The following is a 27,653-nucleotide window of genomic DNA, read 5'->3' as shown; positions in this document are numbered from 1 at the left end:
CAAAATAAGGTGAGCTGCAGTAGGCGCCCAGCGCCTACCAGTCCTAAACACCCAGCCCAGACACACGGCCGTGGGCTGTTGCGGGCAGGGGGGAGCCCTCTTGTTTAGATGTCCCAAGCGCTTTCTATTTAAGATCAAATTCAGCAGCGCCCAGGGACTCCGGGGTAAGAAGGACGCGCTGTGGGGTTTGCAGGAGTCCTTGGAGGCAGCGGCTGTGACAGGGGCAAGCGCTGTGAAACACGAGTAACAGCCCCATCGAAACGCCACAATTCCAACCTGTTACCTGATACCCAAGGGATATATGGCCCCTTTTCTCATTTCTGTGAGTTTTGAGACAAAAATCTAGCGTTGCTATTTCTCGACCAGAAGGAACGGCCTCTCTGCCTTCCCTGGACAGATTCTGCTGTTCCGTCGGAGCGGGGCCGTGACACACACTAACCGTCTGGCAGACGGAAAGATGAGGGAAGGAACTGTGGTTCCCTCACTCTTCCAAATTTAAACCCATCACCTGTAAGGGACTTCTGGGAAAAAGCGTTTTTATAAGACAGTGTTGTTCTGAGGAAAAAAAAAAAAAAAGCTAGGGAGCAAGGCAGTACGCTTTTTCTCTTGCAAAGAAGAGAGCGCACGTTTTCACTCAGTCTCTTAGGTTTAGGAAAAAAAAAATCTCTTTATTAATAAAACCCTGTTCAACATTTTTGGATGGCAAACCGCAGTAGCATTGACAGTATGGCACGTTACATGCCGCAGACCAACCGCACGCATGAAGGTGATCCATCTGCTGATGCGTGGCGCTAAACTGCTCCAGTCCGAAGCCACCATTGAATGTGGCAGCTCCAACGACCGGGGCTCAGGTTCAGTTCCTGCCAATGGAAAGATGTAAAAACTGCCAAAGGACTCAACATGTAGGAAAATGCAAAAAGGTGGGTTGTCACTCCATCCCCTCCGCAACTGACTTCTCGCTCTCAGGTGACAGATAGCCCCTGATCATTAGCTGGAGACCATTAATCCCGATCCGTGCCTCCTTTCTGAAGATGTGCCACTTTGAGCAGTGGAGGCACAGGTGCGAAAGCCTTTGCGCGTTTTGGAGAGCAGCAGAACACCCGTGGATCAATACCTTGACTTGAAAGCTGCTGCCATTCTCTGACGAGACTGAATTATTTAAAAGTATATAAAAAAAAAAATAAAATTCAGAGTGGCATTGTAGATCTCTAGGTCTGACTGGTACCCGCTGTATTTCGCTCTTACAAATCCTTTCTCTCAGCCAGTTCAAAGATAATGTTTTACTCTTGCGCAACATTTAAGTTCTTCATGAATGTCATTAGTATGAGATACCGTAAATATTACCTGATCACACAATCACACGGAAAGCGAATTGCAAGTTTGGTAACTCACCCCCAGGTCAATCGGCAGGCACAGCACTGACAACGACACAGCCCAGGGCTTCCACCTGAAGTCTCGGTACCTACCCACCACTTTTTCTTTCCCCCTCCTCAATCGCTTACAAAAGATGAGTTATCTCACGCTCAACACCAGGTAGCGGTTGCAGACCTTAAGGATGAGATACCTACCGGAGGAACGGCAGTTCCTCCAAGGCATCCTACAAGTCTATCGATGCATTGTACGGAAAATAAGTATACGAATGCTGAAAACAGCTTGTCAGTCACCTTCAATGAGCCCTCCGGATGGGTCAGATTAATTTCGCGCCCAAAAATAGCAGTTTTCCAAAGTGCCCGATTAAGCAGTTTATCGGTCCTGATGTTTTGCTGTAGTCACTGCAAGGGAAGAGCTGCTCCCAGCAGCGGCAGCAGCCCGGGAACAGGCATTGGGAAGCGACAGCAGACGCCAGACCCAACCATCTCCAGCAGCATCTCGAAGCAAGAATGAGAATTGCTCGCATCAATCACACTTTCTTAGATGTAACGCGTCCCTTTATTTTAATTCCCATTCCAGTTTTCATTAGCTCTGAGCTGCTTTTGATAATTTCTAGCAACTGTTGAAATGACTGATTTAGACAAGGTGCTCTTGGTCCTTGTATGAGAGGCCTCCTGTGCTCAATTAACAGCTGCCCAAATTGTTACGTTTAGTATTGGATACAGGTACTAGAAAAAAATAAACTAAGCGGCCCGCCAATTGCATCTTTCTCTCGCATTCAGCGTATTTTTTTAAATATAGACTGTTTAATGCCTGTTATCTTCATTTTTTAATTCTTTTTGCCTGTGGTGGGTTTTGTTCCAGCTTGCAGCCAATTAACAAGGCTAATTCTAAGCACCATTTATCCTTCTTACAAAGCAGCTATGGGGGCTGTACCACTGGGCTCCAGCCGCGCTGGGAGACCCACCGGCCTGAAGTCGGAACTTAAAATGGTTTGTGCGTTTGCGGCCAGAGAGATGGGCAAGACCTTGTTACGAAAACTTATTTTAACTCCTAAAGATATTTCGCAATTCAAAACTGCACGGTCACCGCGTCCGGGCATTTTTTTCTTTCTAGCTCTTTGAAACTGTGAGGGAAAGTATTGTTACGAACGGATTTTTAACACAACAAATGCCTGCATTGTATACGATGACATTGATATTACCAGTGAATAAACAATCGCAGCACGTGCGGTATCAGGTCTCCAGTGTTCTGTTTCAATTCAATGAAGACTGCCAATCGCATCTTAAAGTAACAGAGATAAGTTCCCATTTTCGAACGTTTTCACAGAACGCTACACTTTACCCCCTCCCACTGGACATATCGCACGTGAAACCACGAGTACTGAGAGCGTGTAACTGCTTTCGCTTCCCCAAATAATCACGCGCTCCTGCCAAATAATAACAACAACAACGTAATAAAGTGTATTATAGGCTCCCAGGCATTAAAGTCTGGAAATCCTGATATATTTTGCAATCTGGCTTTATCCGTGTGGTTTTTTTAAACCGTTTGCATGATCAGAAGTGCCACACGGAGGAGGCGTGTGATGTTTCAACACCGTGAAGGCAGCCCTGACAAACAGGCACCTGTCAGAAACAGGGCAGCGAGAAAACGACCTCTGAAACCGTCCTTTGCACGTGTCAAAAGTCAGCTGCGCTTTGCCCAAGATGCACAAAAGCCGGGTCCAGTCTTGTCCTTCTGCTTCTCGATAATCGGAAGCAACAGGAGCTGTAAGTTGGTGCTAGAAGGTAGTTTTAGCACGTCTGAAACAATACCGGCCTGAGGCAAAGTTGTGATACTGAAGTCGAACGCTTCGGTAGGTGCTGGAGATGAAAAGTTTCAATTTTCCGTAAGTCTTAAAAGTCTTAAGTTTCCTTAGAGATGCAATAAGACAACTCGAAGCTTTGTATTTGTTTTAGTAAGAGCGTTGGCTTGAACAAGGAACAGTTTCAGGTGAATAACACTTAATAAACTCTACCTAGAAGAAAATGGGCACCAATCACACCGATACCGGTTGGGTAAGTAACTCTGAACCAATAAACAAACTGCTCAGACAATTAATGAAAAAGGTAGGACAACGTCTAGCAAAGCAGTTACTGGTTTCCAATTCAATACCCGGGTTGTTCTGGACAAGTCGAGTCCAACCCATTACGTGTCGCCTTCTGGTTCCCATTTTCAAAGCGGCAGAACTGCGTAACATCTTTGCTAAATTTAGAGTTTATCCTGTTACTTAAGTTCCACAGCATTTAAACACAACTCTATCGCTACCTATATAATTAAAGAGATTAAGAAATACGTTATGGTAACAGGATTTGTGTTAGTGTAGGAAATAATCCTTGAAAGAAACGCAACAATTATTTTTTTCTCGGAGGTCTGTCTCGGCCCATTGCAATCTCCGTATTCCGCTCTAGATCCCGTCTGTCTGTATCCATCTGTTGTCTCTTGCTCTGTACCTACATCACACGCCATTTCAGGCAGCAAAACGTTTATTTTGTGTAACGCACCTAGTTCCATGTGCTTTCACAGGGCTACAGTAAGATAAACATTAAACAACACCACTCTTTCCTAATAAATAAATAAATAAATAAGCTTACAAATCCGTCTCTAAAAACATCCAGGGTAACTTATTTCAAAACTAACAGTGATAAAAATATGCCCAAACCGTTCCTCTGAATGCATCACATTTTGTGTTTTATTTCACTGTTTTTTAAAATGAAGGCACAAAAGGTCAATGAATGTAGACAAATAATTTATTTTTGTTTTATTTATTCATTATTTTATGTACACTTGGTATTTTGCAACACAGTCAAAGGGAAACAAATTAAGTGCAAAGCAAGATAAATATTACCGGTTGAATACATTTTAACACATTTCTGTCATCTCTGAATTAGCAGACACTGACGACCCAGTGAGGACATTAATTTCAACTTCTTCATACTGGCAGGAACAGAATAAAACGGTACAACACAGTACTATGACATTTTAAATGAGCCCATGCAGCGGAATAAAACAGGCTGAATTTACTAAACAGAAATAACTGGCGTGTGAATATGCGATTAACTTTTTAAGACAAAAAGAAACTACCGTCCAGTTAGCAATATAAGGCATTAGATGATTTCTCCATAATAAACGCAATCATTTATAAATAGGGGGCTGACACCTCTGTTTTACATGCGTCCAAGTAAACCCTTACCTTATACCACAAATACGCAGTAAGTGGTACAAGACAAAGGTGTTCCAACGAGGAGGCGCCAGATCTCTGCCTGCGCTGGGTCCGCGCGGGCACTAGAGACCTTGGGGCTTACTCGGAGAGAGAAGACGCAGTCGTCAAATCCGAACAGTGGTACACTAATAACCTCCCGTTTACTACTGGTCAAGCAGAATACTGAGAGGGAGGAAAAAACCCCATAATTTTGAGATGTCATCAAGTATTTGCGCAAGTATAAAAAAATGCAGAAGCCTCAGAGGGGAATATTAAAAACAAATACAGAGAAGATGCTAAGGTAAACACTGCTAGTACACTAACAGCAGCACACAATGAAAAATGGGGTTAATGCTGAAGGTGTATGGCATTGAATGACAGCACAGAGAAGAAATTTGGGACCTAAGATTGCACATACAGACACAGCCCTTGGAATATTGACCATACTTAGGACTGCAAGGCTGTCAGCTTCATGGGCCCACGTAGCTTAACATCAGGATACAGCCACGAAAAACACATCCGTGAAGCCCTGCCCCCACCTCCCGCTTTTGGCTTTGCTAATCGCTGCCTTCACCACGCTTTAAACGTGCTCTTATTGGCTTTTCTAATCTAAACCTCCAACGCCTTGTTTCTCCTCTGAGACCTTAGTTAGGAATTTTATTGAAGCCAGTCAGGACCTGCATGTTCTCAGATGTTCACAGTAACGTTTTATACTTTCGGGCTTGAACCACCGTTATGAGGCAAAAATAAACCACCTCAGTTTGGATGTCTTTTGGATGCAGTCGTGAAGTTATCTAAAAGTCAAGGAGCCTTGGAACACAATCGGAAGTGGCTATCCTCCTTTATGCTAATTCACATTAAGACTTTTGAACAGTCAACGTGCTCCCACCTGCTGCTTGTTATTCTGAAGTTTACAGAAAAAGGTGTTTTAAACACTCAGCTATTAGAAAAGAAGCTTCCTAGTTTCAGCCAAGACATTTTGTAGGTAGTACTCAGATGCAGTTCAACCACCAGAGCAAAGAAAGCGGTGGCCTTCGACAGAAGCAAGAGAAACGAGGGGGCTAACAGGGAGTATCTAATTCTGCATCCACACGCCCTAGGACACCACGCACGGCTCAGGAAGCTGAAATCTCCCAAGGAAGTTTTACACAGTCTGCGTGGACCTCAGCTTCTCCAGAGGTCACTTCAGGACCATAATTTAAGATTGACCTCCTGATCTGAATCACCCCGGGGAGGAACCTCCCTCTCCAGAGTAAAGGGATCATAGGAGACTCATTTGCTAACTTTAGTACCTACCCTAGATATTTAAAATTAGATGATACAAATACCCTCCAGCTATAGAAAATGTGCTTAAAGGCAATTATCTTATCCCTTTTGTCCTTCTCGAGTTGTTATTAAAAAAAAAAACAGGCATAACTTGCTTCTGGTGCTTACTGGCACAGCATGAGTAGCAGAGCTATTTACAGTGTCCCGAACTGTTCCCTCCGTTGCCGCTCTTCCACCTTTTCTACAAATTGGTCCCTTTAAAAGGTAACGCAGTAGGAGTCCGTTGTACCACTACTCAAACTCCAACTGTTGTGGCAGAAAATGGAGCATACCATTAAATCACAAATACAGTGCAAGTATTTTGTTGCTGGTTATTTGAGGCGGGGCAGGGAGAGTCCTATTATTTTTAAATGAAACCAGGCGCCGGGTTCGGGTATCTAAATTTGAAGGCCTGGAGATGCCATTCCTTCTCACCCACACGTAGGAGTAAATGTGAGCAGGAAATTTCCCCAGGCAATTCCCGCACCTGAGAGATCAGGCCAGTTCCCGCACACCGCAGCTCCACTACCTGCCTGGGAAGGAGATGAATGCAAAAAGCCAGAGGTTGCCAAAGAGTTGTAGTGGCTTTATGCTCGTTAGGAAGAACGAGGGCGAGACCATCTACATGGATTTCGCTAAGGTGGTTCAAAGGACAGCTGGTAATTAGGACTTGTCTGTATATGAAAGTTAAATCACAAAGCCCCCCTGCAAACACACCAACTCCTGGTTATTTTAATTCACTTCCAGTAACTATTCCAAAATAACTCCATGCATTGACTAGCCATTAGTTTCCAAATCGCAACTAAACCAGCTATTTGTAATTTGCCTTTATCAGTTTCAGAACAGTGTCTATGTGCAGAAACCTGTGGCACTGCCCGGGAAAAAATAAATCTGAAGATACCAAGGTCTGGTAGAGAGAAACCATCTCCTGATGGTGAGCCAAAGACTGACTGTACTACCCAACAGCTCCTGACAATGGCATAATGGCAAATAAATGCACAAAAGACGGTAACTCACCACAATTATACAACAGTATCTCCCTAAAATGCTCAGGCAGTTCAGCATTTCATAAACTTTGTCCTCTTTTTCATTTGAACTCAAGTTTTCATTTTTTGACATTATGAGCAGCTAACCACTATACTCGGTTTCCAATAGAGTAAGCAGAAACAAATGGCATCTAAACCATGGTAACCCAAATTAATTCTAAGAGCTACGTAAACAAATATTAAAATTATGCGAACTAAACTGTTCCTAATGGATAGGCAATTTGGTTTCTAAACAGAAACTACTGCCAGTACCCAAGAACAGGGATATCTATCTTAGTCCTTGGTCTAACTTTCAGACTTCAGAGTGACGACAGTACTCCTGTAAACTAATCATGTGTGTTTTGTACATTACAGAACTGTATGTCGAAAACAGTATCAAATTTTTAATAAGTTACATTTAGATTTTCCTACTAACCTAAACCAAGAAAAATATGACTTCCCTTAAAAAAAAAAAAACCAAACAAAAAACAAAACAAAGGAAATGAACAAATGAACAAGATTCTTGTGACTGTTCTCAACATTGCAAGTTTCTTAGGTATTATTTCCTTTCTCCCCCCCCAACACCTTCAGCAATCAGTACACTGAAGCAAACAGAACAACCAAGTCTCAGGTTGGAAGGGATCTCTGGAGACCATCTGGCCCAGCCCCCTGATCAAGCAGGGCCACCTAGAGCTGGCTGCCCAGGACCGTGCCCAGACAGTTTCCGAGTATGTATGTCCAAGGATGGAAACTCCACAGGCTCTCTTGGTCATCCTCACCATAAAATGTGTCGTCTTGTGTTCAGACGGAGTCTCCTGTGTTTCAGTTGGTGCCCATTGCCCTTCTCCTGTCCACGGGCATCACTGAGAAGAATCTGCCTCCCTCTTCTTTATCGCTCCTCTCCATCGGATATCCCTATACATTGATAAGATTTCCCTTCATCCTTCTCTTCTCCAGAGCCTTCTCTTTACCATTTTTACCTCGAAACTGCAGTTTATTTGTCCTTAAAAAAGGGACCAATTGCAAAAAACTCAAGCAATTAAGTCTTACATGCATCTGTGTGTACACGCACAAGACCACTTCAAGAGTTTAACAAAAAATACAGATAGGCAGCGGTAGGTGAAGAAAAAATATTTTTATGTAGTTCATAAAAATGAAACAAAGAGACACCAGGAATTACTGCACAAGCACATACATGAAAGGTCAATATTAAGAGCATCCAAATGCTAAATCTCAATTTAGAAGTGTGAGCATGTGAAATTACATGGGAAACTAAACTTCTGGGAAAGATAACAGGTGATCCAGAACAATGCACTTACTTTCTCATGTCTATAAATAGCTTTGGCCACTCTTTCGTGAGTTTCCAGATAAATCTGGATAAGTCCCCTTTGTTTCTTTTCTCAACTTTTTGACATTTGCATTTCTTCAGTATCCAAGGAAAAAGAGAGCGCTTTCAAATAGTTGAGGGGTTTTTATTTGTTTTTAGAAAAGTCGAACAAAACATGCAAGAGAAAAACTTCATTCCTCACAAAGGATCCTAACTTCGTCTGTCCGAACTGTGCCATTTATCATTCTTAAATGAAAAGAAGACAGAGAGAAACTAGAGCTACGTAACTCAATCTATAATAACAGTACTTAGTCCATTAGGTAAAAAGGAAAATCTCACCACTGCCTGCTATTACTGAGGCTGAATCCTCCTCAAAAGAGCCACCTCTTGCCGAGGCCCTTCTTTGACGATCACGAGGATCTGTAACACGCACGACTCACGCCTCAGCCCTTCCTCATGTCAGTTCTCACAACTTGTCCCATGCCTGGTAGTATTTAATAAAGAGCCCTTCTCAGATTTCACATCAAGACAGAAATCTGAAAATCACAGAAATCACCATCTTGGCGAAGGACAAATGCCTTCATTTGGGAAAAATGTTGACTGTGTCTAACACAGCATGTACAGATGCCTTAAACCAGGAACTTCTAGCCTAGTAACTTCAAAAGCTACAACTCACGGAATCATTGCAAAAGAGTAATAATGAACGTGTAAATCAATACACAAAGTCACCCCCATACTCCATATAATAAAATGCTACATTTTATCTAGTTTTTATAGATGTATTAGTCCTGCAGATGTGACGTGGGAAACATACCCTGTAAGATGCAGTAAGTACACACAGTGAGAATCAAGACTAAACCACACCATTTTTGCAAATGCACAGTGGGTAACATTCCTGACGACAGGAGAGCAGTTAAACTAGTCATACTCCTAATTATAGCCATACAAAAGATTATCAAAATAGCTGCAATACATTAATTACATTTTCCCGTTCATGTCATGCATTTACAGAACTATACATACAGCAAATTAGGTACATGAGATTTCAGAACAGGGAAAGGGGATGCATTTTCACCCAAAAAAAAAAAAAAAAAGACACATCACCAGCATTGGCAAGAGACTCAGGGGCAGAAGCAGATAGTGGCATTTAGAACACTGACTTTCCAAGTTGTCAGCATCTCTAATTTGCTTCTTTCTGGATGGATTTTGGAGGGTTTTGAGGTTTAGGGATGGATGTTGTTCCTGTCTTGTTTTTTGCTATTCCAAGACAGGTAGTACAACGCTGGATGGAATTAATCTCATTTTAGTATTCTCAAGCCAAGTATCTAACCTGAGCTAAATCAAAGCTTCCACAGTCTCCAGAGATGCTCTCCAGAAAAATGATTCATTCTGCTTTCCTTAAATATCTATCTTAGGCGGAGATAAACAGGTCTCTAGAGACGTCCAGATTCCTCCCTTAAACTACATGTCGAACTTTCAGAGAGATGAATTCTACTCACTGTGTACCATGATAACTAGACATCTTGTATCTGGAAGAGCTGGGATGACAGCCCCAAGGAAAGAATCAGGCAGTAAATACAAGGCTCTTTTTTTTTTTTTTTTGTCTGAAATTTGGACCTCCAAGTACATGGGAATTTTAAGGTCCAAACTCCTATGCAAAAACTGTTCTTCCACACAAGTCCTGCTCACAAATGTACTTAGTTACGTGCATAATTTAAACAACAGAAACCCCATCCATTTCCATAGAGCTATCTAGCCAGACAGCTCAGGATTATGCAAGTACACTACTGAATTGAAGCCTTCAAGAGTTGGGAAGATGCTTTAAATGCTAAAATTATCATATTAATTTTTAAAATGACCAAAAGAATGATGTATCTACCTACATGCCATCCCACACCAATTTCATACAGATAGTACCCAAGCCCCCCTTTAGTTTAAGAACAAGGAACACTTCACAGAAAGCCTCTTTTTTCTGGACATGTTAGCCAGGTTTTTTTAACATCTGTTGCCAAAGCACATCTTTTACAACGCTTCAGAAAGGCAGACAAGATCAAATGACATGATAAAAAAAAATGGAATATCCTTAAAAGCAGAATTTAGATAACATGACTGAGGGACGGTCTAGTGTTGGAGATGACGACCCAATTCCAGAATAATTCAATTCCTCCAACTGAGGAATTGCCGTTTATCTTGGATTAAATGAAACTGGAATAAATTTCCCTCTATACGACTGCTTCACAAGGAGGCAGCCCACAGTAGTTATCGGACTTTGCATTCACACGTTGCCATACCCTGTGTAACACCTTTCACACGCAGACAAACCAAAAGGCACTTGGGCAAAGCAACACAGGAAATCCAGCACACCTCCTGCCCAGGCTTTTCCGGCTGCACGGGTGGAGAGGAACTCAGTCTCTGGGTACAGTAAAACAACAGTTGAAAACAGAACTGCTGTGAGACACCTTTTGCTATTACATTCACTTCACAAAAGTAATTCCGACATGAATAACTCTTGAGATTTAGACATATATGTGTAAGTATGTACACACATACAAAAAATTTTCATATATACACACAAACTTATGTGCGTATATATATAATTTATACATACCTATGTATAAATAGATATACACACACAAGTATAAAATAGCAGAACTAAAAAGACAGTGATCTATTCTTGCTTCTTTGTTACATATAAGGAAAGCATGTTATTTTCTTCATCCTGGAAATATTAGAAATGTCAAGTCCAGTCTATCTTCTCTTTGCTGGAAGACTTCTTGGATGCATAAAGTCCATAGCTTCTTACCTGTTGATTGAAGGTTAAAGTCTACAACTACAGATGGAAGTCTTTCCCAATTACTTCTCAGCTATTTGAATTAATTGCGTTAGCAATAGCTAAGTTTTAAATAGTCCAAACAAGAAGCAGACTGCAATTTATCTTTCAAGTGACAATAGAGAATTCTTGACGAAAACAATTTCAAACAGAAGGCACAACATAAGAAAAAAAATCCTTTAGTATGAACGACAATTTAAACCTCCTTTATACTACCTAAAAAGCAATAGAGAATGAAATCCTTTACACATATATGATTACAGAAACACTTATTTGATTCAGTGACGCTGTAGAAGTGAAACTATTATTTACCAAGTTTACCAGTTTGAAGGCACAATGGCTATCACTTCATCCACATCCCATTCTATTTACAGTGAAAAACAAACAAGAAGGATCTCTAAGAAAAAAAAAAAGGAGATAAACACAGATGCACCCTGAGAAGTGGAATTTCACAACAAAAACATTTGTTCTGAAATACCGTTCTTTGTAAACTCCCATTATCTGGACCTGTGTTCTCCTACAACTAGGACAATAATGTTTAATACTTGGTTACAATGAAAAACATTACTTGTAGATTAAAAAAAAAAAAGTTAAAAGTTAAGCTCCCCAAAAAAATTAATCAACCCAAACCTGACTAAAAGAAATGAGGTCTCACACAGAATCACACCACAGCTGACATCTGTCAGCAGGGAAAAAATAAATAAATATGAAATCTAAAGATCTCTGACAATGTTCAGTTTTCTAGAAAAAAAAAATGGAATGGCATAATCTAGTTGGAAATCCCATAGTGCCATCTGTGTGGAGGAAAAAAAAAAATAAATCAAAAAGCCAACTGTGCATGACCTTTGGATCTGGAATTCCCAAAAGATTCTGTAAAATTTAAAAATCTGAAGAAAAAGGTCTTTTTATAAAATCTGATAAATGTTCTGTAGCTGTTTCATGACATGGTTTATAAAGTATTGGCACCAGCACATAGAGTTCAAAGCGTTCATTCAGGAGTCGCAGAGATCGTCAAACCTTTAATGATTCATAGCAGTCCTCTAGTAGCGGTTGGTTATTTACTGCACAAGCTGAAGTATTCGTTGCCAGTGATCTTCATTGCAATAACGTACTTCTGCCAGACAAGATATTTTCCTGCTTGTTCCAGTAGGTAATGAGTGCCATCAATAGAATAATAGTGGAGCCAATATCAAATGACAGGTTGTATTTCATGACCCATATTCATCAACAATGGCTAAAAAGGTAAAATTCTAAACTCAGGCTGTACATAGCAACACACTCTAGCAGTGGTATTCAAGAAAAACAAAAAAAAAAAAAAAAAAGAGAGAGAAAAACTTCATCCAAGGAAGTGCAAAAGGAAGAAACCTATAGAATTTGTCCATTGACATAGTTTTTCTTCTCCAGAGGCTAAACAGTGTTAAAGAGAGAGTACAATAGTACTTTGAGCAATCACCTCTTGGAAAAACAACAACAACAAAAACAGAACCCAAACCAAATCCAATACTAGGATTTGATGATTATTAAATCATCAAATCATATTGCCCTTGTTTCAAACCCGCTGTATTTTCATTGATGTTTTACTGAACAAAGATGTTTGGTTTTACACTTGATAGTGGATTTGATGCCAGTGTAAGGGACAGGTGCTAATGCGTTACCCTAAGTTCTAATTTTTTATGGTAGGTTTTTTTATGTTCTATTTTTTAAGTTTTATTTTTTATATTTTTATGGTACTTTGCATGACAACCAAATGTATCATAAATCAAGTCTTGACCATGACAGAAATTTGAAAAAAAATTGCTCTGGAGTTTTCTACGCATTACCAGTTACGACACTGAGTACCTGTCTCAAACTTTACATCCCACACCAAGAGGCAGCTGGCAATTTTCTCTTTCGTTTCTGCTCTAAGTTCGGGTGGAAGGTTCTTGCATTTATCTGTTGTGTCGCTTAAGCTGGACTGTAAAACATCACTACATCTATTTCAGGTGGAGGAAGGGAGAAAAATGTATCAGATACAATTCATTGCCAAAAAAAAAAAAAAAATGACAAAGTGTCTTTTCAATCCATTCTTACAGAAGCTTAAACAGCTTTTCAAACAACTAATTATAGGCCAGACCATAACATCTTATGTCGCAGGCCAAACTAGGATGCTACAGTATCTGTGTATGTATATACAAATACATCTGTATACATTTATATATACACACACAAACACATATACATAAAAAAGGAAGCACCCATCTTTTTCTTACTGCTAAATATTGAACTTCTGCTTTCACCTGGATATTAACATCGTTTATTGTGTGTAAGACCCTATAAAGGGACATTTAAGAAGACATTTTTCATTTTCTTCTCATTAAAGCCACACATATGGCTGGTATTTAAAAACATGCAGTGCCACCAACTAACACAGCGTAAATAAGTTCTTAGGTACAATATCAACTCTTTAAGAAATGTATAATATATTTAAATGTATTTTACCCATTTGTGTAGGTAATTAATACTTTCCACTATTTCATAGGGGATCTATATTCTTCTTAAAAAGAGTCAGCACAAATTCACAGGAAACAACTCCGTCAAATGAATTCCACAGCAGCATAGGTAGTGAGTCACTGGGTGAAACTCTTTTTTATGAACACATTAGGAAAGTTGGCATTCAGTTCTAGGACAACTCTATTATCAATCTGTGAGCAGAAGGACACATCGAGTAAAGAAAGATCTTTACAAGACTCCAGCAATTTTCTTAAAGATGCAGGGCTTACCATCCTCGTTCCTGTTCAAAAACAAAATAGAAGAAACAAAACAAATTGTAAAGTTATTGAGAATAGTCTTTTTTTTTTTTAAAGCTGCTAATACCGTGTCATGAAAAAAAATGTTACTATAATGCAACTTTATTTAGATTATTTCCATTAGATTTCAACTGAGAAACTCAGAAACAGCGCAGAATTTTTGCCTTTAAGCAGCCTATTGTATTTTCCTAACCCAAATGCTTAACTAATCCCATCATCTTCTATTGGGAGGCGACTTTACAACTTCAAGGAGAATTTCTAACTACCGAAGCTGACCCAAAGTACCCGCAGCCAAAAAATGTCCCAGTGACCAGATGCTAGGCTTCCGCAACAAGCAACACAGTATGCCACGCTCATGTCCTCATGACTCTCTTGCTGACTGCAATGACCAGCACAGCACACAAGCTATTATGGGCTACTCCAATTCCAAATAAATCAGCAAGGCTTCCAGGGCTCTAGAGTGAGCACGGGTACTATGCACGTGCAGGGGCAGCTGTTCAAGGGACTATGAATCACATCTCTCTATATATGCTAACTGTAACAGAAAACATGCTATTTTCCCCTGCCATAAATGTGACCACGGTGGCTGAACTCTGAAGTGTCACCATAGGGTCAGAAAAAAAGGTGTTTCTAAGCACGCATCCACACACCCATTATAGCTGATGGAAATCCAGTCAGTACAGTCAACGGTGCTTAGCACATGATTCCCCTGAGTGGGCACAGGGGTATGATTCAGTTGCCTGAAGTTCTTAGTGCCCCTTGGGGTTCCTTGCACTGCGTAGGACACCCACACAGAGCTGGCAGACAGGACGCTGGACCCACCGGAGACGCATGCCTTACTGGAATGGCTGGAAGCCAGGCACGTTACTATGGACAAGCGAACCAAGTCTGGATGTCTACAGTGGGCTAAACTGGTCACCAAGCTCTCCTGACTCTAAAGAGTTTATACATCCAACACGACTGCAGACACCTGCTGGCAGACACTTCAACGTACACATTTTGAACTGAACTTCCCCCCCAAAAAACACCTAGCCCAGGATCTTGTCTATGGCCAGAGCCATTAATACTTTAAAAAAAAAAAAAGCTGCTTTTTAAGGCAGCTTTTAAAAAAATGATCAGTTTAGGGATTTCTAAAGCTACCTTTTGTGAATGCTACTACTTTTCTGAACTATTTTATACTTATTGCCCCTTCACATGAGCTCTACAGTTTAACTATATAATATTAAAAAAAATCAGCCTTAAACCCACTATCTATTAATTTCAATAACTAAGGGACAATGAATCATAAAGAAGCAGTGAGAGATCATTCCCAGTTCACTATTTACACATCACTCATAATCTCCCTCAAGGCTGTTTTCCAGACTCTTTTGTATCTCACATGACCCCTGTTGTCTTGTTTCTGCACTAATTTAGTACTTTTGAAATCGTATGACCAGAACCACACAGCACACCGAGCACAAAGTCAGTAACTGCGCAATGAAGGTGATTTCTCCATTTCTTTCCTAAGAAATTCAAACCTGTTTGCCCATGTAATGCTGCTGAGCAATGAGCTGATTTTTTTCAGAAAACTGGCCGCAGGATTTCTTTCCTACAAAACAGTAACTAGTATAAAGCCACCTGCCATATGCTTAGTTAATGTTATTTTGCCTCATGTGATTATTTTGCACTTGATGGAACAGTTTTCCTCCTCCTTTATCATCTGTTTACTATCATAAGATCATTCTGCAATTTTTCAGTGTTCAGTTCTTCAGCTTAAGACTTTTCTACCCCAAATATCTGTGCATTACCCTCTGGTACAGCATTATTCACCCCTTTGCCTGGATTACTTATATACAGATCAATACAGACAACTTGATGACCACAGTACTGATGTAATTTAATTGTGAAAAGAGATGACAGGTTCTTATTCTTTTTTGCCTTTGAAACACTCATTACAATCCAGAAGACAGCTAAGTTACAAAAGCAGAGCAACCTTGGCTAAAGCTTTTGAAAATCCAGTCCTCTGTGGACTGTATCAGTGCTCACCTTCACCAAGAAGTCCAAGAAATTCTAAAAGATTGGAGAGGCATAACTATACCATCCTCACAGGGATGCAGCTCTCCTTCAAAATATCAAAATAGCCTTCATGTCCTCTGACCGACTGACTTTCTCATGGCTGCAACTGGTTTACACAGAGCAAAAGACAAACGTACTGTTTTGTAGCTTCTAACCTGTACTTTTTACAAAAGATCGTGCCGTGTTTGCAACCCTTCACTCCTGAGGCTGATTTAAGTGACAGATCACACACCAGAAATAAAATTTCCACAGCCTTGTATTTTAGCTCATTTAGAACCGCTGCATAAATACCATTTAGTCCTAACAATTTATTATTGTTCAATATATTGATTTGTTCAAAAGCTTTCTGTATCGGCATTCCAATTTAAGACAGTTTTCCAGGCTAATCTCCTGGAAAAAATGTCTCTGACATAGTAGCCCACTTGATAGCCCTTGCCATGAACACTAATGGACAGACAACATTTCTCCTGCTAGGGCTTTCTCGTATCTGAGTGATCCTTTACATCTGGTGTATCTACCAACCTCAGCAACTCTCCTGTAAACTTTTTCTAACGCATCTGAAATACAGTTCTAGCATTTACCTTTAGCCAAGAGTTCCTTAATATCTCATTCTGCCTATTGTGATTTTGTTTCACTCTCTAGAGTTCATCTCCCTATTCTCCTTCTCTGATCAGGACTCATCCCCAGAAAGATGCCTCTGTTGTCACTAGTCTCCTTTATTCTTCCTTGTAAGCAAGGGGGTGTCTAAGTGTGGTCTTCGCTTCTTCTACGGTAGGCTCTTAGATCTGAGACATCATTTCACATAAACAGTCTTTGCTATCATGCCCCCAAATTCTACTTCATCTACGTGGAGGTAATCAAAGCTCGTCATTATTATTATTGTGATTCTTAACTCCCTTATCATTGTATCATCACTGTCACCACAACCACCTAGTGGTTGAAGTGATAGTCCCTATGGCCATACACAGAAATTCTGTACATTCTTCAGTTATTCACTTCACTTGACTATAATTTTGCCAGAGTACCACTGTCCTACCAGCAGGATCTGCTCCACCATTCCAACTGAAACGCTAGGAACAACCCATTATGCTACTCATCTTTTTTCCACCAAGCCTTAAAATTGCTACTGCATCGGCACCTTCATTTATAACCAGTCTCATTTACGCATCACAGCTTTTCCGCTTCAAGATCCAAATGTGCGTTTCTACAGAAATGCAAGATCTAGATGCCTCACCACAGATTTTTTTGTGTAGGATGTTCTTCATTCCTTCCTACCTGAACTTCAACAGTTTTCCTACCGTTTCATCTAAGACTAAGATCTTTTTAATAGACTTGTAAGTAAATAGGCCATCCTAAATTGCATGCTTTACCACACCTTTTCTTTTTCCCTCCTCCAACTTAAATTTTTATGTTAGGAAATGTCTTTTTCTAAAAGCCAAAAAGGCCAGCAATCTAGTTGGGGTTTGGTTATCCACATCACAGGATAAGCAAATATAACCTGCAGCCTTACTTTTATTTATACAATGTATAATTATTGATATATATTTCTTCAAAGCACACGTGAGAGCATTTCAGAAGCGTAATACAGCACAATTTCCTTTGCCTTTGAAAGGCTGACATGGTATCCTGCTAGTTACCTGTATAGTGCATTCTTCTAGAGTTTGGAAGCTTTTGGACATTTGTTACCTACTACAATTTTATCTACATAGACTAATTAGCTATTTCTCAGAATAAACATAGAACTGGCATATTAAAATCTGCTATTTAATTTTGTTGTTCAGTTTATTCCCTGGTAAAATTCTCTGGTATCACCTTTGTAAAAGGCACTTCTGAGTAATGATTTCTTTGCTAGAACAATTATGTTTATTACCTGGAAATGATTTCATTTATATCTATCATATATCCAAGGCTTTAAATTCTAGAGCTGTTCAGGAGATCTGCGTGTGATGGCTATAAAAATTGCCAGAGCCCCAATTTCTAGGGCAATGGATACTACTACACACCAAATAATATTTGAGAGCAGAGACCCTGAAAATAACTAGCACTATTCCCTCAAACAGTCTTACATTTCCTTTCCTCCCGTAGGCCTAGCGTTTTATTCCTAACATTTTATTCAATATATTGCACAGAACTCAAATTCTGAATTTTAACATGCTACACATTTTCATGTTTGAATTGACTAACTACGTGTTGATGCTCTCAAGCTAAAGCTGAAAATTTTGACAGCTGGCAAGGGGGCAGTTAGGTTTTCTGTTGCTCAGGAAGGTGTGGGAGGTGTTGGTATGTAGTTAGGAATACATGAATTTTGCGGTAACAAGGGTGTCTACTTTTCATTACTCTTTTTGTGCAGGACAGAGGCAGTCAGGACTTTTGGGGAGGCGAGGTTAAGATGATTTATTCTTCATCCTTGAGAGCAGCTGGCAGCCCCACAGCAATGTAACTAAGCAGTTGATATAATGTACAAGAAAAGCTTTTGGCACTGCCAATTCAGGTTGTCATCTGATTCGTCACATTGCTTAATGCTGATCATGGTTCGGAGACTAGTTTTTACCTACAGGTCTAGAGGTGTCCGCTTTACTTTTGATAGCACTGGGTGACGTGCTCCATCACTACAAAGCTGTCAGATGATCACAGCCGGACCACCCTCCTGCAGAGTGGAAACCCACCATGTCAGTCGGCGGAAAAGATGTGGGCAGAGAAGGAAACGAAACTTGTAAGCAGGCAGCTCAGTATGTAATGGGTAAAAGAAAGCTCAGAAGTAAAACTTCACGAAGCACACCCTCAGGTACTCAGTGACATGCTTACATCATGCTTCCTCTTCCAAACTGTATTATAATAGCAGATATGGATCCAACTCATGATTTATTTTTTAAACAGAAATCTACTTTCTGAAGTATGTTTTACCCACCGCAGACAGAGCCACCCATCAAAGAATGCTTTACATGGGCCAATAAGGTTATGGAGCCCTTGAAAACTGTCCTTTTTCATCTTCTACAGAGTCCTCTGATCCGTAACCAGGGAATTGCCAAACGATAATGGAGAGACCAAGTAAAGGACAGATGGGTGGCAAGCTGCAGGACCAACCACCTGAAAACAGCATCCAGGGTACATACAACATTCATTTTGTAACACTTGAATGACACACGGTTCAACAAGATTTCTTTCAGCAGCTTAGACTCCTCCAGTCCTGAAACTATTGTGGTGATAAATAATCTATAACTGAAACAAGAAGCTCTCCCCGACAAGTTCGTAAGTTCTAACAACTGCAGAGAGAAACCAGTATAGTATTGTCAACGCTGGTGACTGCAGCGCAAGGTAAGACATTCTGATCCCTACTTAGGTAAGTGCCTGTATATAGTGAAAAACCTCAAGCTTTTACACAGCTTTGTTGAAGCAAAAGAAGTTCCCATACAGCATGCACTGCTAACCTAGCAGCAATACTTCTACACCCTTCACAACGCATGTACGAGCCAGACATTTCTGTACCTGGGAGATGACAAAGGATACGAGAGTACCTCTCGTTCATTCACATCATAGAGAAGACCCACTGTTCAAGGTTACTCTTGCAAAGCTGAGCACTGACCTCAGGCCTCTAACAGCTTCAGACCTGTTGTCGCACTTCTTCAAAAGGATAAAAACATACTAAGCATTTGTATAGCTGATAGCCACAGGCTGGCCCTACATCAGCCACCAAAAGTTAGAGCACATACAGAGATTTAAGACTTCCTTGGTACTCCTGCGCTGTGACAGAAAAGCTCTTTAGTTCAGACAACAGTGACTTCTGCACTTAACATGGGAACGCCTGGAAACCCTACCTCCAGATGACCCGATGCGGTTCTACTTCACAACTCTTTCTTTTAACCACAGACTGTAATGGTTCCCACACTCAGACAAAGAAATGAACATAGTTGCCTTGCTCTTGCCATAAAAGCTGGGTAACTCCTTCCCATATATCGTATCACCTTGTACTGACTCATCTACAGCAGAAGACAACCTTTACTAAGTATTCCTCTGAAGGAAGAAAGCAGGATCTGGAAGGTAGATATTAAGGTTTTGGGTAACATCTTGTAGACAATTCAACTGGATATCCTCCAGAGAGAACCAAACGTGCAGGCTCACTGGGAAAGACTCACTACAAATCTACTTGACTCAGGAATACTGGTAAGCACGCAGGGAACAGAACAGATTCCTTTTCCACATTCACATGTTATTTTTCCAAAAACATCAATAAGATGTTAAACTGAATTCAAACGCTAAAGGAGAAGTGTGGTGACAAACCTTCACCGCCAGCAGAGAGGCAACAGAAGTAGCAGACTATCTGCTGGCTTGACACAGCCGAACTATTCATTGGGCAGCCTCTGGTGCAGTGAAAAGGTCAGACCACTTTGTGGGCAGACACAACGCCATTGTAATAGAAATGGATGGAAGTGGGTGGTCAGGAGAACATACGTGTTTATGAAAGACTTCATTAACTATGCCATTTGGAAACTTCTCATGTCTGACTAGGGAAATGTGCCCCTGATAATCTAACTACAAAACAGATTCCCTTAAAGACAGGCAAAACACATTACCTCCTGTGGACATATACACCATGTCTCTACAATTTGTACTAGGTGGAGTTAAGTTTTTATCTGTTCATCCTCCTTTTCCATGTTGGTCAGAAGAAAACTTTCTCAGTCAGAGATGAGTAAAACCACATTTCATATTAGAAGAGTATGTACTAGCTATACTGGAGTGACAATCTGAAGCCGTATGGTAACTTTTTTGTAATTAGAAATGCCGACAGCCATGAACTTGCTTGGAACATTATTCAAGTTAAGGGGGTCTCGGTTCTTTCTAGCACCCTTCTCAACCCAAATGTAACATTTTCATTAAAATTAAATTTAATATTAAATATTAAATGTAATTTAAAAATTAAAATTAAATTTAAAAAATAAATATTAAAAATACGCAGTGCAGCTGCTTTCTTCCTTTTAATTTAAACATTCCTTTTTCAAGAAACCTTGTGAAAATAAGTCAGTAAAAGCATGAAGACATTTCTCCTACGTTGATGTCACAAGTATCCCTGCTTTCCTACATTATTTTAAAAAGAAAAACTGATATTCCACCACAAAAAGAATAAACTCCATATCATGCAAAACGACATTTCTCAACCTCCTTACTCGAGTCCAAAGTATATTTATTTTAGATTTCTAAAAATATTTAAACTATAGAAGCTGCAGAGGATTAGAAATTTAAGACTTGCTATGCTTTTTGACACTCATCTCTTCTTTCCCACCTTAGTAAAAAGTCCATTTTAAGTTTTGCTGTTAATTACTTTTTCCTCTTTAATGAGTCAAATTCACTTCCTGGTAAAAGGCACAAAGAAGTTCAATATTGCTTTGTGTATCTGTATTGTGCAAAAGCAAAAATCTGTTTATTGATCGGACTTGCACCATAAATATACTTTGTCACACTTCACAGAAGTAAAACAATAAACAAAAGCAGAAAGAAGACGACTGGATCTTCTGATAGTCAAAAGAGAAAGATTTTAGTTAAATAAAACCTAATGGCCGTGAAAGTAAAAGTTATTGGAAAGATCTTGCACTTAAATCTCAGTTAAAGCAACTCATACTAAGCAGTCAAATTACATGGTTGGTATAAATCTACTGGATTCTGAGTCAGAAACTCACTGCAGTGAGTAAAACTTCCCTCCGTTGTTTTTTATATGCTAAACCATAATTTTAAGAAATATTTATTGAAAAATATGTCTAGAAGACAGTTCTGTCTTAAGGACTTCTTTATAACTGCACGGCTTTTGAGACGCAGTAAGAAACACACCAACAGCCCTACATTTTCTTACCCAATATATCCAGCTGCCGTAAATGCGTACAGTTAGCAGCAAGCTCCTCAATGTCTGTGTCACACACAGACCTGTTGGCCGTAAGAAAGAGCTTTTGCAAGTTCGGGAGTTTACGTGCAAGGTTTGTGAAACAGCCTGTACCGCTCTGTAACGTCGGGCACCAGCCAAGATCAAGCTCTTCCAAAAGCTGGCAGCCTGAAGCCAATTCTGCTATTCCACTTTCAGTTATGTTTTTACATCTCCACAAATCCAGACTCCGAAGCTTTTTGCATTTTGCTCCCATCATGCTTGCTATGAGATCATAGTCTTCAATCTGCAAGGAAAGCAAACACTTTGTCATGTATACCATCTTTCCAGACATACATAGGTGTTTCGAGATTTGCTTGCTAACATACCTACAGATCTGTCTTCAGCATTTGTCATTTCTGAAGACCTCTGAAAATTATTCATTGTAGAGCACAGTGAGGTCTACTTTTACAAAAGACAAAAATAAAATAAATTTCCTATCAACCCCTAGACATAGGTGTTCTTAAATTTACTTAATTCTAAAGATCAGTGAAAATGCAGCAAAAAGTTAATTTTCTTTGAAAACTCATTCTTTTTATTGCACAGTTGCTTTTCCTTCAAAAGATGATTAAAAATGTTTTTATGACCATAAGCACTGCTAACCATAAGCACATGCCAATTGAAGAATATGCTTATTTCCATTCTAGGTTGATCAGTCGTTGCATCTTCTTATGGAAGCCTTATTAGTTACCTTGGGCAATCCAAAGAGACTAAACCAGGGTCCCGCTGTACAGGCAGAAGGAATGAAATCCACTATCAAAAACCACAGGAAGACTACGACTGTTGGAAAAATGTAGTCACACTGCCTTCCTCTTCTGTCCGTGAGTCAAAACAGGGAAGGCTGAGAAATTCTGCTTAGTCTCTTGCTTCTTGAACTACAAGGAAGGTCAGCTACGTCTCCCTGATAAGTTATCCGGCATATCTACTTGGTCTAGTGGGAGGTGTCCCTGCCCATTGCAGGAGGGTTGAACTAGGTGATCTTTAAGGTCCCTTCCAACCTAAACCATTCTATGATTCTATGCCTACCACCAGAGCCAGCGGGAAGCCAGAATCCCTCTACACACAGCTCCGGCACACACACACAATATACCTCACACAAGTGCCCTGAAGGAATCGCTGCTGTCCCTGGATTCTATTTTTTTAAAATCAATGAGTGCACCCAGCAAGCCTATGACTCAAACAACTCTGGTTGAAAATATTTCTCTCATGGTTATTACTGTAGGGTCAGACACAAGCGTTAATTTGCTAGGAATGATGATTTGGTCTGAATAAAAATAAATAAGTCTTGATTAATAGCTTTGGAAAGAAAAAGCTATTATGCACATAAAGAATGCCCCAAAATTTAGCAAGAGTCTGAAGAAGTATGAGAAAGCCTACAAGCTGTGTTTTAGGCCTACTAAACTAGTATGTAACCAAGCTGCATTCACCTTGGACCTTTCAAGAGAGTATAGTATAACGTCAATCTCGCATTTAACACGTCTTTGTGAAACATAAACCCAGGTCTAGTCCCAAGGCAAAAGCGTGTGCACACACACACACAGTCCCCCCCTGCGTGGTGCAAGTACTCACCATGACGCAGCTGCCCAGGCTGAGGTGCTGCAGCTCCGAGCAGAAGTTCAAAATACTGAGCAGGGCTGTTTGCTGCCACAGGGGAACGCATCAGAAAGAAATACAGAAAGTGAAACAAAGAGAAGAGGTCAATTAGACATTAAAGGCTGTCACTACATTTCCTGAAATACAGCTCAAAACTCTGTTACAGACACCACAAATGCCACTTAATGAGTCCCCGGGTACTTTCCACATTGATTGGGTTAAAGCAACGGTAATCGTTACAAACCTTTATGCAAGTCACTATGGATGTGGTTCTGCATTGCCCTGAAGATACCTACACACCCATGACCTATCTGCTCATTTCCCACAGGAAAGCTGCTGAAGAAGTGTGGCAAGTTCAAACGCCAGGCAAGGCCAGCCCGAAAACACAGAGGGCTGGCGACACACCAGGAGAACAGCGGAGGCTCTGACATTCCCTGATCGGCTGCAGCCTGATGGAACTGCCAATAGAGACGCGCAGCATCAGGACCGAGCTGGTGACTTTAATGTCAAAGGAGTCTCCCTGTTGACAAGGATGCTGACAACCATTGAGCACCTGTCGCTACTCGCATACAGATCGAAACAGATATAATGTGTATTTTACAGTCATGTTCCTGCCATTTAACATGGTCGTTCTTTTCAGAAAGTAATGCACATTGCTCAGCCTGAAATTGGACTGGAACATCAGATACATCTTACAAAATTGTAAAGCTCTGTTCCACACAAGGGAAACTTTACGGGTTTTTATTTGTGTTTCTAAGATACCGAAAAGACCCTTCTGCAGTATCTGTAGCCATATTTTGTTCTGTAGTTGGAAATACACACAGGGCAAAGAAGAATGTAGTCTGGGATTCACCTCACAAATAGCTGTGCATCATACTTAAAATATTCACCACTTCATTAGGACTTTGTAATCTGTATGAGCTTGAAACCAGGAAGAAGTTTCACAACGTATTAACAATAGAAGTTTGTGGATATCTGCAGGATATACAAGAGTTTCTAATGAACAAAACCTCAAGCAATATATAAGGGACAACATAATCTACTGCTAATAAGTGGAATTCCTACAAGAACATTAGTCAACAATATTTGTACACAGGAGTAGTATAATTTTTATATATATATAATTAAATATAAATTTACTTGTTTTCAGAAAGTTTAGGGTAACATGCTTCATTTAGTTTCCTCAGTTTTTTTTATATTCTAATCAAGTTTGGCATGAACATGATGTTTTGTCATACCATCGTCAAGAAATATCTGGTCCCTTGCACTGGAAGGCTGACAGACACAGAACAGGGACATAGCATGGGGTACTCACGGAGACCATTTCAAAAATCTAATTTAGATGTCTCCAAGAAGCAATTAGAAACACACAACACTTGACATATATGGTGCCTCAGCTTCCAACTTGGCCTTCTAAGACTTGATTTCCCAAAGGCAGCCTAAAAGTACATGGTATAAGTAAGCCTTCCTCACTTATAATGATCATAGAATGGTTTGGGTTGGAAGGGACCTTAAAGATCATCTAGTTCCAACCCCCCTGCCATGGGCAGGGACACCTCCCACTAGACCAGGCTGCTCAAAGCCCCATCCAACCTGGCCTTGAACACCTCCAGGGACGGGGCATCCATAGCTTTCCTGGGCAACCTGTGCCAGTGTCTCACCACCCACACAGTAAATAAATTTCTTCCTAATATCTAATCTAAATCTACCCTCTTTCAGTTTTTGGGCCCCTCTGCCCTCCAGTGCTTTATCCCATAGTATTCTACCAAGCAGATCCCTGAAGAGGGCAAAAATCTACTCTCCTGAAGTCCAGGATAGTGAGCTTGCCGTGTGCCCTCCTCGTTGCCCTAAGGATCTTGAACTCTAGCATTTCATGGTCACCTCAGCCAAGGCTGCCCTTGAACCCCCACCAGCCCCTTCTTATTGGTGAGAACAAGGTCCAGCATAGCACATATCTAAGCAAAGGTCCTACAAAGGCAATGACCACTTGCTTGTTTCACTTTTGTTCATTTTTAAAGAAAAAGGTAGCTAGGGAATTAAACACAAGAACATTAAAAAGTCATTATTAGAGATGTAACACTTAAGAACACTTTAAAGCTAGCAAATGTGTAAATATCCAATACATTTTAAGTAACGTTCTTACTAAGCAAATGCTTCATTTGGATCATTAAACCTGAATAAATGAGTAACTCCAAGAGAATGAGACATAGTCTTTACTACTTAACTCAGGGGAAATTATGAGCTTTAGAACCTACTCAGGTGCACAAATTCAAAGCAAAATCCCCAAGCCCCTCTCTACAAACCTTAAATATCGGAGCTAAATAAATCGGTCTCTGACTGCACACGCAGTTTTAAACAGGGTTTCTGCACGTATGCAGGTGACTCCACAGAAAAGCCAAATACCTGATGCATTCCCCTATGGTTTTTAGTATTGGTTTCCAGACTGGAATTCAAACACTGGCCTGAAAGGATGGGAAGCAGTAATAGCTTTCCTTAATTGACATAAACAGCACTCTGGCCAGCTTGTAGGATATGAGATCAAGTCCATGCTTCCTCTTCTTCAGAGAGGGGTGAAACATGTAGGAAGACTAATATTCATAGTTATCTTGATTAGATAACTGAACTATTTTTGTTAACTTGAACAGGAATTTGATGCATCTCTCAGAGCACCTTTTTTAGCTCCTCTCTAATTTAAGACAGTCCTTCCTGTATTGATGTGTACCGAGTCCACATTTTCAGAGGTCCTCCCACAACCTGTAAAACCTGAAGTATTATTTTAAACAATTTTTTTGAAAAATCCAAACAATTTAAAAAAAGCACTAGGCATGTGGATAACAGAAGAGAGCACGGTAGAACACCATGTTGTACCATCATAAATCATGCAAGTCAAGCCCAAGAGTAAACAACTACTTACTCAACATTAATTATAGCAGCTATATTAATTCATCTTCTGGTGTGCGTACATGCCCACACACAACAAATCAGATTTCTTTCAGAAGCAGGGACTGTTATTCTGTAACTGAGGTGGGGTTTACATATGTCAAGAAAGAAGAAAAACCCTTTGTGCCTGCCTAGTTGTGCCTCAGTCAATTGAGAATCCAGGTGGCAAAGGACATGAAAATAGCAGGAGAGAATGGCAGCTCACAGAATCCATATGCACTACGTATAGAAGGACTATCATTGTAATAACCTGTCTGTTTCAAGCCATCTGTCTGTACAATTCATCTCTCTGACTTGCAATACAAGATGAGTGATAACACTCCTATTTAAGCAAAGGAGAAGAGCAAGGCAATCACCCGACCCTGAAGCTGTAACACAGGCCAAACTTCAGACGTTGAAGTGCTTTGCAAGAGGAGCTAAGAGGCCACCTAGATTCTGGATCAGCAAGATTTCACTTGGAGAGAGTCTAATTTCACTTTCTCAGCCAAGCAGAGACAGTCAAATCAAAGACTACCCATGTAATACTCTTTTCAAGGCGAGTAGCCAAGACATGTATAGTTGGAGATTTTTTGAGTTTTCCCTGTTTCACAGGTAAGTTTTGGCTTTGTACCTGCTCCCCTTTACACAGATTGAGAAGAGAGTGCATCATTAAAAACCCCCAAAACAAACAGTAACAAAACAAAACACCCTCGAAACAAGCCGAAGGTAAGAATTACTTGTTTATGGAGTAATGTATGGCATGGCTTCAGTGGTCTGAAAAAATTACCAAAATAATCAGTTTTTATCAGATGGCACAGACAACAGGAAGAGTCCAAAGGGGCCAAATAAAATGGTCTACCCTACCCCTCCAATCCCAGGAAAGGTGTTTTCAGGTGAGGAAAACATACAGCTAAGACCATACAGGAGTTGCTTTAAGAGAGAAGACCGTGACATCAAGCTGATCAGAAGGATACGATATTGGTGCTGAACGCACCCTGACGGAGCAGATTACAGAAATATTTTAAGGCATGGCAGTTAGTCCTAAACCTCAGAAAAAAGGAAGCAGCCTGCCTGAAGAGTCTCTGAAGACTTTATGAACAGGTCAGACAAACATCTGTAAGAAAGGACATCATCAGAACTGATCCTGCCTTGGACAAGAGAAGAGATGAAATTACTGCTTGAAATCCTAACTTACTCCTCATGAGACAGCTGAAAGGTCTGCCCAAACACGAAAGTCCTCAACTCTGCAACACAGGCCAGCCTGGAAGACATTTATGCATTGTGTATACTTCA

General features: G+C 40.3%; 1 protein-coding gene across 3 annotated transcripts in view; it reads right to left on the bottom strand.

Moving 5' to 3' along the window:
• Positions 1 to 8,058: 8,058 nt before the first annotated feature.
• FBXL4 (F-box and leucine rich repeat protein 4) overlaps positions 8,059 to 27,653 on the bottom strand; it is a 67,745-nt gene continuing 48,150 nt past the window's right edge. For all 3 annotated transcript variants that reach the window (XM_054194145.1, XM_054194146.1, XM_054194144.1), the window contains 3 exons: positions 23,418 to 23,489; positions 21,783 to 22,095; positions 8,059 to 13,869 (listed from right to left, as the gene is read on the bottom strand). In XM_054194145.1, the coding sequence (XP_054050120.1) occupies positions 13,706 to 13,869; positions 21,783 to 22,095; positions 23,418 to 23,489 (549 nt within the window). In that variant the 3' untranslated portion in view covers positions 8,059 to 13,705. The remainder of the gene's footprint in view (positions 13,870 to 21,782; positions 22,096 to 23,417; positions 23,490 to 27,653) is intronic.

Source organism: Rissa tridactyla, chromosome 3, assembly GCF_028500815.1.
Source record: "Rissa tridactyla isolate bRisTri1 chromosome 3, bRisTri1.patW.cur.20221130, whole genome shotgun sequence".
Classification (NCBI taxonomy): Eukaryota; Metazoa; Chordata; class Aves; order Charadriiformes; family Laridae; genus Rissa; species Rissa tridactyla.
Note: the sequence above shows the minus strand (reverse complement) of the source record. Positions and strands in the feature narration are given on the sequence as shown.